At 40.5% G+C, this 16,257-nt stretch overlaps 1 protein-coding gene across 2 annotated transcripts; it reads left to right on the plus strand.

The window, feature by feature from the left end:
- The first annotated feature begins 8,356 nt into the window (after window positions 1-8,356).
- Window positions 8,357-15,485, plus strand: SPMIP9 (sperm microtubule inner protein 9). Of its 2 annotated transcripts, none has more exons than XM_074197201.1 (4): window positions 8,357-8,796; window positions 9,034-9,066; window positions 12,222-12,314; window positions 14,989-15,485. In XM_074197201.1, exons 1-4 carry the CDS (start codon window positions 8,698-8,700, stop codon window positions 15,379-15,381), a joined length of 618 nt encoding a protein of 205 aa, XP_074053302.1. In that variant the 5' UTR covers window positions 8,357-8,697; the 3' UTR covers window positions 15,382-15,485. The 2 variants fall into 2 exon arrangements, with proteins under 2 accessions (XP_074053302.1, XP_074053295.1); XM_074197194.1 differs by lacking the exon at window positions 8,357-8,796 and adding an exon at window positions 8,810-8,908.
- The last annotated feature ends 772 nt before the right edge of the window (window positions 15,486-16,257 follow it).

Consider the following 16,257-nt stretch of genomic DNA (forward strand, 5'->3'; position numbering starts at 1 on the left):
TTTCAAAGAAAGAAAGAGTATTCTGGAGGTTCTTAAACTAAAAGATCAATGATATAGGACTAGAAGAGGAAACTTCAAGCTCATTGGAAAATCTCCAAATTGAATATGTTCTGCGGATCCAAGTGAAAATGTGAATGGCACTTATTGGTCAGAGTCCCTGACGTCTGGATCTTAGCCCCAGCCCTGGAGATACAGAGGACAAACTGGATCAGGTGAGATACCTCAACTGATGTCATTGTTATCTCAGCCAATCCCAGAGTCTGCAGCAAAGAATATGGTGTTACCTACCCACCCTATCACCCAAAGGCCCTGATCAGCAAGCAATTATGAGTCATTGACTACCTGTGCTAAATAAGTGATGATGGGTATGAAAAGGGAAAATAAAGGTGGTTTTCATATTTGAAAGAAATACAAGCCAATAATCCTCAGAAGTAGGTAGGTAAAGGTAACTGAAGCCCCAGACCTAAAATGTCTACCTCCAAAAGTCTCAATTCTCATATTTAACATGCAAAAGACACTTCACAAAATGGTGCTAGCATGAAATTTATTTTTTTCTTTGTAAGGCAATGGGGTTGAATGACTTGCCCAAGGTCACACGATTAGGTGGTATCAAATGTCTAAAGTCAAATTTGAATTCAGATCTTCCTGACTCCATTGCATTATGTAGCTGCCCCAAAGTTTTACTTTTCAAACTACTACATTTATCTTATTTTATTGGGATTTTTTTTTTTAGGCAATCAGGGTTAAGTGTACATTTATTTTAGCCTCATGTCTGGATATTTATTGTGTTATGCATTGTGCTAATTGCTGGCGATATTACAAAAAAAAGAAAAAAGAAAGAGGACCTCATTTTAATGAAGGAGATTACATATAAACATTATTTTTTGAATGACAAATGATGGTGATATTTGTCCTTTATTATTGAAGGCCATGACATCAGGGAGGTGATGGCAAGCACGTGAACTGGATCTGAGTGGGGGGGGTGGGGGGTTGTCCTAAATCACTAGCCTTATTTTCTCTTCCAGAGTCATCTGGGTCCAATGACCAGATATGAATCAGGATGTCTGGAGATGGCCCTGGATATGAGGCAAAGTTAAATGACTTGCCCAAGATCACACAGCTAGAGTCAAGGGTCTGAGGCCAGATTTGAACTCCTTTCCTCCTGACTCCAATGCCAGTGCTCTATCCACTACACCACTTAGTTGTAATACCATAATGCCACAATAACAGTGTGTTTATTTGGCTCTTAAAGGTTTGCAAAGCAGTGTATGTGTATCTGTATACATGTTTATCTGTATACAGGTGCATTTTAGATATACGTGTGTATGCATAATGTGTATTTTAGATACTACATTTTACACATCACACACATACTTTTATCATGTATGGTAATTATATATAGTGCATATATGTAAGTGAATGTGCACATGTGTGTCTTTGTATATAGGCATGCATGTGTGTGCATAGAGATAGATATAGGTTCATATATTGCATGCATGTGTGTTGTATCTCTTGTGTATTGCAAATGCGTGCATGTGCATACGTGGTTTTGTATGTGTAAAAATACTTAGTTTACCCTCAAAACAACAACCCTGCCAGGGAAATGCTATTATTATTATTATTATTATCATCATCATCATCCTCATTTTCCAGATGAGGAAACTGAGGTAGACAAATTAACTGATTTGCCCAGGATCATGTAGCTAAGAAGTGTCTGAGGCAGGATTAGAACTCAGGTTTTCCTGCTTCAGGTATAGTGTTCTGCCCACTGCAGATTACTTGAAAGATGACTTCAAAAGGTAGGAACAGTCAACAATAAAAAAAAACAAGCTTTGGATACTCAGAAGCCTTTAAACTGAAACCAAATCTGCCAGGCAATCGTTTTGGAGAACCTCTGATAAATGGACTCCTTTCTTGTCACAGCCTCTCCATGGCTCAGCGCCTTTTCTATCAAGCCATTTGGACTAACCCTCAAATCTAGGAATGGAAGGAATGTTTTTTAGAATAATTCTCTGAGGGCCTTCACAAATACAATAAAACCTCATTTTTAATGTACTATGGATGTCAATGCAAATGATGTATAAGATTTTGTTCCCAAAACTAACATTAAAAAGTAATATTTGTAGAAAATAGTAGAGTTTTTTTTTTTAACATTCATGATGTTGTTCAATTTTCACAAATATTTTTAGGCAGATTGTTAAGAACATTTTTATTCCCTTTATCCAGATGAGAAAGTCCACTTTGCCATGGACGCTCAGCATGGAAGCTGGCCTGCTGAGGCCAAGGCCTAGGAGAGGCCCAGCAGAAGGGTCCATCCACTTCCCTCTAAACAAGAGGCCATTTCCGAACTGTCAAATTTCTGGCTTTCTCTTTCCCCCTCCCCCCTCCTCTAAAAAAAAATTATTGACTAAGCAAACATAGACCCGAGCCCCAGCTTAAGCACTGGGGACACTCTGGCCTAGCCCACTGGGGCTTATTTATATTGGAAGAAGATCAATACCCCTGGCCTCCCCACCACAAAGACCTGAGTAATGTTTACTTGCTATCTGTGTGTCAGACTTTAAGGGAAGGTTTGCTCCTAATTAAAGGAGTAAGTGCTTTAATCCTTGGCCTGAGGGCTTCCCATGGAGCATTAGCAGAATTAAGAAGGAAATGAATTGTAATCCCTTTAATGTAAGCCTGAAGTTTCACATTTCTGAGAAGAATGGCCTTCAGTGATTTCCCATCTATTAACATGCTCAATTTGCATACAGTGTCATGTGCAGAATCCAGATTTACCTTTCTCTTCCATAATTGCCAGTGGGCTCACCATTTTGCAGAGTGGGATCCAGAAGCTTTTGCATGTTCTAGTTGGTCCCAGTCTGAAGGATCTTGTGGTCTAGAGAAGGAACTTAGCCAAAGGCCCCGCCCTAGGGAGAGAGGAGGCTGGAGCTCAAGGCCCTCTCCCATCTGGAATGTTTGTGCAATTGTTTATTCAATCCCCATTTTTTTTTATAATAATATGTCACCCAGGTTATGGGCATTAAGAATTGTGGCACAGGGGCACCTAGGTGGTGCAGTGACTAGAGCACCTGAGTTCAAATCCAGCCTCAGACACTTAATAATTACCTGTGTGACCTTGGGCAACCCCACTGCCTTGCAAAAACCTAAAAAAGAAAAAAAAAAAAGAATGGTGGCACAGTAAATAGAATGCCAGCCCTGGGGGCAAGAAGACCTGAGTTTAAATGTAATCTAAGATACTTACTAGATGTTTGAACCTGGACAAGTCACTTAATCTATAAAATGAGCTGGAGAAACCCCAAATGGGGTCCATGTCAGACATGATATGAAAAATGACTGAACAACAAACAACATATATATCCATATGTATATATGTGTTACACATAAATATTTAAAGAATTTGCAGAATAAATGAAAAATAAATGTGTCTGACATAGAGGTTGGAAGTTAGTCAAAGGTCCAGATGATGGGCATTAAAAATGGTTTTATAACACCATTTCTAGCCTCGGGTCTCAAAAGTCCTAATGGATTGTCTTAGGAAAGGAATAGAGAGACTAGGACAGGAGACTTTCAGTTACTAAACATTTTTTAAAAAACCAGTTTCCTGGCATAACTGGATATAAATGTTCCAAAGTCTGAATTTTTCTTGATGATTTTATGCATCCATTGTCAAATATTTTCCCTTTGAGATTATTCCCATTTACCCAGTATTTCTTACATGTACATAGTTGTTTGCATGTTAGACAGGAAGCTCTTTGAGGGTAAGATTTTTGGTTTGTACCTTCCTTTGCATTCCTAATATATCAGACCAAGTCATAGTAAGTGATTAATCAATTGATAGTATCAATTGTCTTCAGTTGCCATATAATAACACACAGTATTATTTATTACAAACTCTGGGATCGACACTGAGCTGGTCATATGATCAACAACAGTGATGTGAGATGAGGTAATCACAGGATTTAGTTTGTTCAGGACTGGGCCGGGACCTTGGTGGCTATGGTCACCATAAGCCTTTTAAAGACCATTTACATTTTCACTTGGATCCCAAGGACTTTCATTTATCTTATATTTCCAAAGTGTGAAAATTCTAGTTTCTTTGGCTGCTCTTTGATATTGGGGTAAAAGAGAATTAGCTTGCAGGCTACAGATGTCATTATGTCTTTTTTTTTTTCTTGTTGGATCTAAAGCCCACTGAGGATATTGAAGGTGGTAGTTAAATGGCACTGGAGAAGCAACTTCTGAGAAAGATTTTTAAGAATACATAGCCAGTGAGACCCCACCAAAGTAGGGCTCTGGAATAAAAAAAAAACCACCATGAACTCCACTTCCTCAAAAGTTCAAAGATTTAGCCTTCCAAATCCATGGCCATCAGGTTTTGCAGGTCCACATTCATAACTTTGGTAGTTGGATCACTGCCCCAGTTGAGAAATATTACATCCTAAGTATGCTCCACATTCTACAATGTCCTGCAATCCCAGAGCCATACTGGCTGTATCTCCCTCTCAGAGTGCTAGGGTACCCCAAAGGTTTGGGAATCTCTTCTCTAATGCCACTGGCTAGGACTCTCCTCCCATGTTCTCCCACATGTTAGCCATCAGTTAGTTATGTTCCATTTAACCAAGGAAATTCAATTAGCTTTTACAAAAATGTATTTATTTCAAATCTATAAAAAGCACAAGCATACAAATTTTTCCTCCAATATCTTGGAGTTACACTCTACCCTATTCCATATTTCTCCTTATAACTGGGGAGTGAAACTACCGAATCTTGGTCCTTCTAATTTCCTGACCAACTCAGATAGGAATGTTGCATGAATCCTCGGTCTGAATTATCCTGGGCTGAGTCCTGTTGATCACTCTTTGTTCCTCTAGCCATTGGTGCAGAAAAGGCTGAAAAACTCCATATATTGGGATGCTGGGAAACTGGAGCCTTGATGAGGAAGACTCAAGGTCTTTCTCCTTCCAGCTTTGCCCCTTACCATATGCCATCAGTGGAGTCCAAAAGATGTGTTAAGAGCAGAGCCAAAGAAGAAATGGCCAAGAGACTTTAAGGCCAATGTTCAAACCTTTTTGGAACACAGAACAAGGCCACTAATTAGCCATTCTCTGTAGGCTTTGTCTCTTTAAGTAGCACAGGCCTAGGTAGCAGATAGGTGTGGCTGCCACTGTTCCCAGTCAATTCTGCTTGCCCTAAAACTTCAGTTTCTAAAGGGGAAGAGGAAAAGATTGAACATTTATTAAGAATCTATTGCATGGGGGCAACTAGGTGGCGCAGTAGATACAATACCCTCCCTGGAGTCAGGAGGACCTGAGGTCAAATTTGACCTCAGATACTTACCAATTACCTAGCTGTGTGACCTTGGGCAAGTCACTTAATCCACGCCTTAAATAAAAATTTAAAAAAAAGAAGAATCTATTGCATGCCAAATCCTCAACTAAGTGCTTTTATAAATATAATCTTATTGAATCTTCAAAATGACCCTGGAAGGTAAATCATTATTATTATTATTATTATTGCTGTTGTTTCCATTTTATAGATGAAGAAATTGAGCTCGCCAAGGAATGACTTATCCAGGGTCAAACAGGTAGGAAGCGTCAGAGGACCCAAAAGAGGAAGATGTGGGGGAAATATACTGAGTCCTTAAAGCATCTCAGTAAATAGAGAATCCCCCTGTGCAGAGAAACTTTTCTTAGGTCAGTGAAGACATTCCCCAGGAAGACAGCCCTCACAAAACAGTCACAGAAATGTAGAGCCGGAGAATGCTGTCTGGCCCTTCGTCCTCATTATGACTTGTCAATCAACTAATCATTAGTACTGACAACAGTAACAATAATATTTGGAAATAATATGCTGCTTTAAGGTTTGCAGAGTGCTTTTCTATATTAATTCATTTCCATCAACAAGTTTTTCCTTTTCAAATCTAAATATGTCTGTCACTTTCCATCCATTGTTCCTGTGGTTTTATCCTCTGGAGTTCAACAGAATAAATCAATTGAATCCCTCTCCCCTCAAATGATTAAATCCCCCTATGTCATTTCTCCCTTCTCTATCCAACAAACATGCTTTACTCCAGGTCCTACTACTGATTCCAAATGGCATGAATTTGAAGGACTTCACCAACCCATAGCCCTTCTCTGGGTTTACTCCAGCTGACCACTAGCTCTCCCAAAATAGGGTGTTCCAAATTGGACACAGTTTTCCAGGTGTCTTCTCAGTGGGGCAGAATCCTTTAGTCCTATCATTTCTTGATTTCTGGGAGCTCTGAGGCTGTTGGTTGTTTTGGTTACCATATTATATTCGTCTTAGACTTGTGCTCCTCAAAAATCCATATAACTTTTCCAGACAGACTACTGACTAGCCATTCCTGCCCCTTCTTGTATTTGTTAAGTGGGGTTTATGGGGGCTTCAAGGAGGACTAGCACCTCTAGTGGGAGGGCTAGCTGAGCCCTTTTGGGGGGTTGCTCGTTCACCTTTGGTGCCTGGTACTCCATTCTCTCCTGTGGTTCCACATACAGTGGCCACACCCTCGTAAACAGTGTTGGCAGATGGGTTAACCCAGATTGAAGGTAGTCAATGGACTTCAAACCCTTCAATGAGTTAGGGGGATGTCTACTTCAACCTTGTGAAGAATGGGTGGATGTTCCAGGAGCCATGAAGGCGACTGATATAAATAGCGCTTGGGCAGGCACAAAAGACACCAAAGTCAGCAGCCACTGCATCCTGGTCCAATGCCAGTCACCCTGACTTTTGTCTTCTCACTGGTCTTTTTTTTAAGCTTTTTTTTTCACATTTTATTATTTTAAGGCAGTGGGGTTAAATGACTTGCCCAAGGTCACAAAGCTAGTAAGTCTAAAGTGTTTGAGGCTGGATTTGAACTCAGGTCCTCCTGATTCCAGGGCCAGTGCTCTATTCGCTGCACCCCCTAGCTGCCCCTTCATGTTCTTTGTAAAAATCAACTTGTTCATCATTTCTTATAGTGCAGTAAGATTCCATCACAATTATATGCCACAACTTATTCAACCATTCCCTGACTGATGGAAATGCCCTCAGTTTCCACTATTTTTATTATTTCGATTGTCAATCTTCCTCTTGTATACAGGTTTTAAATTTCATCAGCTACCTCACTTTTTGGAAGTAAGTCAGGTTTACATCAATTGAGGCAATGTCTGTAAAGTACTTCGCAAACTTGTGAGTTATTATTAACTCACTTAGACATCTGACACTTATTAGCTGTGTGACCTTGGGCAAGTCACTTAACCCTGATTGCCATCTCCATTCATCCTGACTAATAATATCTGAGCACTGAACCCAGATGACTCCAGAGGAGAAAGTGAGACTGATGACTTCACCCAATATCCTCTTACTCAAATCCAATTAATATACTTGCATTGGCATCACACTTCCATGGTGTCATGGTCTTCTTTAAGAACAAAGAACTTGGGGGTGGCTAGCTGGCACAGTGGATAGAACACCGGCCCTGGAGTCAGGAGTACCTGAATTCAAATCCAGCCTCAGACACTTAATAATTACCTAGCTGTGTGGCCTTGGACAAGTCACTTAACCCCACTGCCTTCCGCGAAAAAAACAAAACAAAACAAAGAACTATGTCATCATCCTCAAGTCATTATGCGTCATTATAGCTTATATATATGTACATAAAATACTATGATATATTATTGTTATTGTTAGTAGACATAGGTAGATAAATGTTAAACCAAAGGATAGTAATTTTATGTTCCTCAGCTAGTTAGACTGGAGAACAGACCTGAAAAGACTTTGAAGGGGAGATGTCCTGGACTTCTTTCTTGGGACCACCTTGGAAGAGAACCTGTTTTTTTGTTTTTTTAGATTTTTCAAGGCAATGGGGTTAAGTGGCTTGCCCAAGGCCACACGGTTAAGTAATTATTAAGTGTCTGAGGTCGGATTTGAACCCAGGTACTCCTGACTCCAAGGCCGGTGCTCTGTCCACTGCGCCAACTAGCCGCCCCTAGAGAATCTGTTTTAATCCTCCATGAAAATTGAAAGAGGGTAGTTCTTCATGGGAGAAAGAAACAGTAAAACTGATATGAGCCTGTTTAGATTTAACAGGAAGAAATGGTCCATGAGGTCAAGCCAACTTTGTCATGATTCAGTTTAATTTTGTTCTAGCAGCTTGGTATTTTTCCAGTGTTTTCAATTAAGCAAAAGGAGGAAGGAGAAAAGAAATTTATTGGAGTAAATCTCATTTATCATCAGTTCCTCAGACTCCAAGATCCTGAAAGTCTGGCATGGCATCTCCTGGGGTCTGACCCTCATAACATTCTCTTTCTGATGTCACAATGCAAGGTTCTGTTTGTCTCTGTCATGGATACAGCTCCCTGAGCTAAACAGACACCAGTTTCCTTGGATTATTGTCAAACCTGATAACCAGGTAGCCTCTCCCACCTGCCTATGGACTTCTATAGAATCAGATGTTCCTTCTATGGGGAAGTTCCTTCTGTAACTGAGCCCTGATTCCAGGCCTGCTCCCTTTTAGTCCTCTTGTTCAGTTGACTCTACCTGGAAACACCTATTCTAGCCTTTGAGACTATTCCTGTGTTTTGGTTTACTGGTTGATTTGATGGGCTGTATCATTATTACATAGAACAAACCTGTGTCACTGTCCATATGCCATTCAGTTATCTACCTCCACAGCAGTCTTCATCATGATTTAAGATGAGGGGCGTTCCACTGCCCATTCCACTTTCTGATCCCAGAGCTAAAATCTTGCCCCAGTACCCAATATTTTGGTCACAGGTCTTCCAAGGACTGGAGGTCTGTCTTTGAGCTCCAAGTCCTTGTGGCTAGGTTCCTTCCTGCTGCACACTGCTCATCTCCCCTGAAGCTGACCACCCACCTGCCTGGACCTTCTCCCTTTGTCTGATAGGTAAATTAGTGGAAAAGTGGGCAATGAAATAGGGAAGCCAGGGAGGGTTTGCTTAATTGGGATGGCGGCGGTCCCCAACCCCTGGCATCTACTTACTTGTTATATCTAACTTGTTTTCTTCCTAGGGTTTCCTATACGTCATGGAGTATCCTGGCCAGGTAAGGCTTCAAGATTTTTCCTTTTGTTCAAACATCTCAGAGATTGTGCATTAGGAAGTAGCTTCATTTCTTTTCTTTTTTTTTTTAGCTTTTTTAGTTGTTTTTTTTTTTTTTTTGCAAGACAATAGGATTAAGTGGATTGCCCAAGGCCACACAGCTAGGTAATTATTGTCTGAGGTCGGATTTGAACTCGGGTACTCCTGACTCCAGGGCCAGTGCTCTATCCACTGCACCACCTAGCTGCCCCTAGTAGCTTCATTTCTTTCTTAACTTTTCAGGTGATTCTGAAGCATTCATACATAATTGGTATATTTTATACTAGGCAGAAAAATGATTAATTTTCATTTATGGGGACCTTGGGAGAATCCCTTGACTTCTACAGATTACTCAGCTGTAAAAAGAGTGTAGTAGATAATAATAGTTCACATTTAGATAACATTGATCCTCTCCCCTCTTTCATTCAGATAAGGAAACTGAGACTCAGTATGGTTAAGTGATTTGCCCAGAGTCACATAGTTAGGATGTGTTATAATTATCTACCCCCCCCTTTTTAAATTAGAGTCATGGTCTCATCAATACAAGGATACTCTCTTCTCTTAATTAGTAATGCTCCTCAGTCTGCACATTGAAGTTTTAGAGAGTTGATTAGAGCCCTGAGGAAATAAACCTAGGTTGCAAAGTATCAGAGGCAGAATTTGAACCCAGGTCTTCCTGACTCCATGGCCAGTTCTCTAGTTACCACTCCATGTTGTCTCTCTGTAAATATTATTCCCTTTCTATTGATGGCCTTGCCAATGGTCCCACAGTCTATAGGAAAGTATATGATAGAAAGTACTATGGATTTGGAATTAGCTAATCTAAGTTTGAAAACTGGCTTATTAGTTTTGTGACACTGGGATAGTCATTCAAACTCTATTTCCTAGAAAATAAGGGGGTTACACTGGATCAGTGAGGTCCCCTCCAGCTATCAATCAATTAATCAACCAACAAATCTGAAACACCAGACACTGTGCTAAGTGCTGGGGAACAGAAAAAGAGGCAAAAGATAGCCCCTGCTTTCCCAGAGCTTCCTATCTAAGGTAAGCTAATGATAAATATTAATAAATCAATGATCCTAAAAATCAGAGACAGGATTTAATCCAAGTTCTCCTACACCTGGTGCTTTTTCCTACTATATAGATTATTCCTTAGGGATGGGGAAGGAAGGAGTAAGCATTTAAATATCATTTATTATGTGCTAGATCCATTGTTATATAATCTGATCCTAATAACCCTAGAAGGTACTATTATTATCTCCATTGTACAGTTGAGAAAACTGAGGCAGACAGAGGCTGACTTTCCTCAGATCACACTGGGATTTAAATTTAGGTCTTCCTGATTCCAGGTCCACTGCTCTATTCATTGTACCATCAGCAACTTTCATGGGTAGGGAATAGGCCTGGGAGGGAGAATTGTTACAGCGCTTTCTGGCCTCCCAAACATTTCATATCTGTAAAGTCATTTATTTCTCACAGCAATGTTAGTGGAGGTATTCTCTCCATTCTTCAGATGAGAAAACAAGACCCAGAGCAGTCAAGTGAGTTTCCTAATATCTCATAGCTACTAAATGGCCAGGAAGGGTCCTTTACCCTTATACCTGATCTGACAGCAAGTAAAGTTGGCACTTCCAATCCATCAGCTAATAAGCATTTATTAAGAAGTTCAAGAGTATTGTTTGCCAATTTCATGCTTGCCCGGGTTCTGGACAGGGACAATGCCCTTGAGATTTCCCGGTCACCAATGGAGTGAAACAAGGATGTGTCCTTGCTCCAAGGCTTTTAACCATGAAGTTTTCAGTCATATTATCAAATTCCTTCATTGAGGATGAACAGGTATCAAGGTCAACTGCCACCGTGCTAGTAAATTCTTCAACTTGAAAAAGCTACAAGCTAAGACCAAAGTAGAGGGATGTTTGTGCACTGTCTTCTGTTTGCAGATGATTGTGCTCTCAATGCAGCTTCTGAAGCTGAAATGCACCAAAGTATGGATTGATTCTCTGCTGTTTGTGCTAATTTTGGTCTAACAATTAACCTCTCCAAAAAACACAGGTCCTCCATCAGGCAGAACCATACCCTCCATATGTGGAACCATCAATTACAGCAAATGGAGAAGGTTTGAATACTGTGAATAAACTCACTTACCTTGGCAGTGTCCTTTCCATGGAGGTACACATTGAAGAAGTAGATACATACCTTGCCAGAGCTGGCTCAGTATTTGGAGGTTCTGGGGGAAAGTGTGGGATAGAAGAGCTATGAAAGACTGAATACCAAACTGAAGGTTCACAGAGCCATTGTTGTACACCTGTGAAACCTGGAGAACCACCAGCACCATGCCAGGAAACTCAACCACTTCCATTTGATTCTGAGGTCACCTGGCAGGAGAACAAACCAGACACTGAGGTCCTACCGTGAGCTAAACTGCCTAGCATTCCAACATTACTAGAGAGAACTCCAATGGGCTGACCACATAAGCATGCCAAAAAGATTATTTTATGAAGAACTCACATAGGGTAAGCCCTCACAGGAGGGTCAGAAGAAGTGATACATGGGGAGGCTAGGTGGCACAGTGGATAGAGCACCATCCCTGGAGTGAGGAGTACCTGAGTTCAAATCCAGCCTCAGCTGTATGGTCTTGGGCAAGCCACTTAACCCCATTGCCTTGCAGAAGAAGAAGAAAGAAGGAGGAGGAGGAGGAGGAGGAAGTAGTGATACAGGGATACTCTAAAGGTGTCTCATAAGAACTTTTGAATTAATTATGCAACATGGGAGACGCTGGCACAGGATCACCTAGCATGGCATGCCCTTATCAGAGAGGATGCTGAGTTCTACTAGCAAGGCAGAATGGAAGAAACTCAAAGGAAACATGAAATGCTCAAGTTTAGAGAATCTACTCCAAATGTTCATATGGACTATTTGTGCCTAATCTGTGGTAGAGCATTCTGAGTTTGTATTGGTCTGATCAACCACAGTTGGACACACTATAAGCCTCTTAACATATTATTGTCATTTTGGTCCTCTTTGAAAACAAAGAATACCCAACAACCGAATTCTGGGGAGACCACAAAGTGGCATTATTCTTGGGGCACCTCTTATTTAATTTTATTTACAATTTTGCAGGCACCTGTATCTTTGAGCATGTACAAAAGTTCCTACATGGTGGACTACAAGGACTTCACCAATTTCAAACCCTATCTGGCAAATTCTGTAGAGGTATGTGAGATATTCTTGGGGTTTGTTCACCATACTTCCAGTGCTCCCTCCCCCACGTTGCCTATCCTTTATTTTCTTCTTCTTTCATTAAATTAATGATCCAATTTTCACCTCATTAGGAACAGGAGACTCTTGTAGACTACCACCATGTGGCATTGGATAGTGTACTTCAATAGCACACAAAATTTAATTACATAAACACACACACACACAGAGACACCAGGATTTCAGATGTCACAGCATTCCCATGTATTATTCATAACCAAAAGAAGTTTAGTCAGTAAAAATAGAAAGATCCAGGGATGGGACAAGAGGTCAGATGGGAGCCACCCAGTAGAGTAATGAGTTCTTCCCAGCAACCTAGTACCCTACAATCCAGGGCTAGAAGGAACTTTAAAGATCCTTGGATTCAGCCCCTTGAGTCATAAAGTATGAAAAAATGATTTTGATAGTAATCTATCAAATTCATTGAGTCACACTTGGATTCACTGTCCACTCTATGGCCAAGTTCTGTACTATGCATTAGAGGCAAAAAAGGGGGGGGGAAGAAAGCCCTGCCCTCAAGGAGGTTATATTCTAAATGATAAGAAAGAGAGAAGGTCGCATCACAACCCTAAAAGAACTAGAGTATCTGGAAGAAAGGCAGGTTAGGCACCTGAAACAAGAGGTAACCCTAAAAGTCTATTCATTGGCACTGAGATCAAAGAGATGACTGAGTCACAAGGTAACAAGTCCAGAGCCTTGGAAACAGAATGTAAGGATGGGCAGCTAGGCTGATGGCCCATATTGGGAGCTAGTGTACTTTCTCATGCCTAGGCTAAGTTTGGTCTCAAAAGCAGGTGGCAGTGAAGGGGCCCTGGTCATAAGGGGTAGAGGATCAACGAGTCAAAAATGTCCCAAGGGCACAAAGTTCAGAATTGAAAGGGATCTTGAAGGAAGAAATTGAAACCCACAGAGGTTGATTTGCCCTAGATCACATTGTAAGTAAAAGAACTAGGATTTGAAACCATTTGGGTCTTGGAACTCCAAGTCCAAGGCTCTTTAGACCTAGAGCACAACATGCAGATTAACAGCTTAATTCAACCTTAGAGTTAACTCTACTATGTTCTGCACCCACTATCTTCCATTGAGCAATCTGTTTTTTAACTAAAAAAATCATTTTATAGACTGTTGCTTTGTACATATAGGTTGAGATCGGGTGCTTCTAGCATTACTCTTTTCATTTTTATTACTTTCCTTAAGATTCTTGATCTTTTGTTCCTCCAGATGATTTTTATTATTGTTTTTTCTTATGATACAAATTAACCTTTGGTAGTTTGATGGATGTGACTGAATAAAGTTGGGTAGTATTGTCATTTTTATTAGATTGGTTCAGTTTAACCCACGAAAACTAAATATTTCTGCTATTATTTAGGCTTTTTATTGCCATTAAAAGTATTCTATAGTTAAATTTATATAGTTTCCTTGTGTGAATAGAGCCTTCAATGTTGTATGTTGTTATTTTAAATGGAATTTCTCTATCTCTTCAGTTTGGGTTTTTGTGGTAATACATAGAAATGCTGACAATTTATGTGGATTTATTTCATATACTGCAACTTTGTGAAGTTCTTAATGAGTTGATGTTTTAGTTTACTCTGTAGTTCTCTAAAAAAGCGATATCATCTGCAAATTAGTGATCATATTTTCCCTTCTTTGCTTATGCTTATCCCTTCCTCTTTTTTTTTTCTTGTTATTGCTAAATGACTTTATCTTGTATGTACCTATTTGCATATATGTTGCTTTCTCCATTCAAATTTGTGTTCTCCTTGAGGGCAGAGACTATTTTTGCTTTACTTTGAGTCAGGAAGAACTCTGAGCCATATAGGTTGGAAACCCAATTAACCTCTCTGTTGTCTAAGCATCTCTTTCAAACAATGGAGAAGGTGCATTGGTGGAGGATATTCCTGCAAGAGTAGAGTATATCCCCCTACACAATGGAAATCACTCTGATTGAACCTTTCCTTATATAGCAAAGTCAACTAAGGTTCAGAAAAAATTAGTGACTTGGTCAACTTCCAAAATAGCAAATTAATTAGAGCAAGGTGATTTAAATCTCATGACAAAATTTTGATGGTTCCAGTGTCACAGTTTGCCTCATTGGAAACCAAGGTGCAGATTTCTAAAGAGAGGTCAGCCAGAATCTTGGAAGGCTTGGGAGCTTCCATCATGAGAGAGCACCCTTTTCCTTTTTAATTTTAGTCAGCCAATAAGCAGTTATTAAACCCTGTGATAAGCACAAAGAAAGGTAAGCCCCTTACAAACAGACCCCACCCTCAAGGAGCTTCCATTCTATCAGGCAAGACATCTTATAAATAACCAGGTACCTACAAGATATATATATACAGAATAGATACAACATAACCGGGGGTTGGAGAAGGGAGAAAGAAAGGGGACCTGCACAAGGTGGGATTTGAACTGAATCTTAAAAGGAAGGCAAAGGCCAAGATGGAAAGGATTCCAAGCATGGCAAATAAAAAAAAAGCAAAGACTCAAAGGTGGGAGATATACTGTTGTGTGTAAGAAGCAACAGGGACAGGTGGGTGAGTCCTGAATAGTGGACCCATGGGGGGGGATGGGAAATAAGTGATACTTTCTTCCTCTTAATCCTTGATTTGTGTTTGCTTTGGTTTCACAGCAACTGAGGGCTGAAGTTCAGTTAAGGCAGAAAGAATTTTGCCAACCTTCTTCCCAGTCTAAAAATATGCCAATGAATGGACCCCCAACTTTCAGGGATTCCAGTGGGACCACAGAAGACCAAAAGCCAGTCAACTCCAATCAACAACAAGGTCCGATGGACCCTCAGGGGCAGCCCAGAATCCTCCCTGGCAATTTCAATCCTTCCTTAGACACACAACAGACCCCAGCAGACAAACCTAGGTATGAGTCTAAGAAATTTCCAAAACCTCTGGATATTAATTATCCACTTCCTGAGATGGGTGAAAACAGGGAACCAACTGATACTGAATTACCTTCAGATCAGAAACCTCTCCCATTTCGATGGGGACCTGCAAAACCATATTACTTATAGTAACTTAGAGAGTCCAGTCAATGGGAGAGAACAGCATGCAACCTTCACTGTTTTACTCTGAGTGTAGGGTCAGAATTTAAATAAACTTGGAAAGTGTGCCTGTATTTTCTTTAGGCTGTCTCATTGAGCTATTGCCAAGTATAACACATAATGATGTTCATCCCTGGGGGAGAGCTAATAAAATGGGAGGAGGGGTGATGGGTAGAAAGAGGGTTGACTTTTTGATTCAAAAACAAATGTCCAGTCTTGATGCTGGTCTCTGTTTGCCCTTAGATTGTCACTTCACATCTTGAAGCCTTATCTGTAAAAAGACAGAGTTGAAGCCAATGAACTCTAAGTGGGCTTCCAGTTCTAAACCTATGAGATTATGATTTGAAGACTGGGAATCCCTTCCTTCCTCCCTCCCTCCCTCCCTCCCTCCTTCCTTCTTCCCTCCCTCCCTCCCTCCCTTCCTTCCTTCCTTCCTTCCTTCCTTCCTTCCTTCCTTCCTTCCTTCCTTCCTTCCTTCCTTCCTTCCTCCCTCCCTCCCTTCCTTCCTTCTTTCCTCTTCCTTCTTTTCCCCTTCATCTTTCCCTCCTTCCTTCCTTCTTGCCCTCTTCCCTCCTTCCCAGGGTAAGAACTCACTGAAGAGGATGGAGAATGACCTGGAGGTTCATAGATGACAGGGTGGTCTAGACAAGATGGGGTAAACTTTAATAGTTGGTTAACAAATATTTATTGGCTGTTGATTGATTATGTGCCTATTAATGTGCTAAGGTTTGGAATAATAGAGAAATGTCTCAGAGAGTCCCTGCTCTCAGGGAGCTCAGTATAATGGATAAAACATGCCCACAACTATGTACAAACAAGGTGTAGAAAGGATAAATTGGAAAGAAT

The sequence above is a fragment of the Macrotis lagotis genome, chromosome 1 (genome assembly GCF_037893015.1).
Source record: "Macrotis lagotis isolate mMagLag1 chromosome 1, bilby.v1.9.chrom.fasta, whole genome shotgun sequence".
Classification (NCBI taxonomy): Eukaryota; Metazoa; Chordata; class Mammalia; order Peramelemorphia; family Peramelidae; genus Macrotis; species Macrotis lagotis.

What these genes read in the sequence shown, in the direction of transcription:
- SPMIP9 (XM_074197201.1), top strand. Translation starts at nt 8,698, where the DNA reads ATGAGGGGCGTTCCACTGCCCATTCCACTTTCTGATCCCAGAGCTAAA. An exon ending in AGGTCTTCCAAGGACTGGAG is followed by an intron (nt 8,797 to 9,033) that starts GTCTGTCTTTGA and finishes TTTTCTTCCTAG; the next exon opens with GGTTTCCTATACGTCATGGA. An exon ending in TCATGGAGTATCCTGGCCAG is followed by an intron (nt 9,067 to 12,221) that starts GTAAGGCTTCAA and finishes ACAATTTTGCAG; the next exon opens with GCACCTGTATCTTTGAGCAT.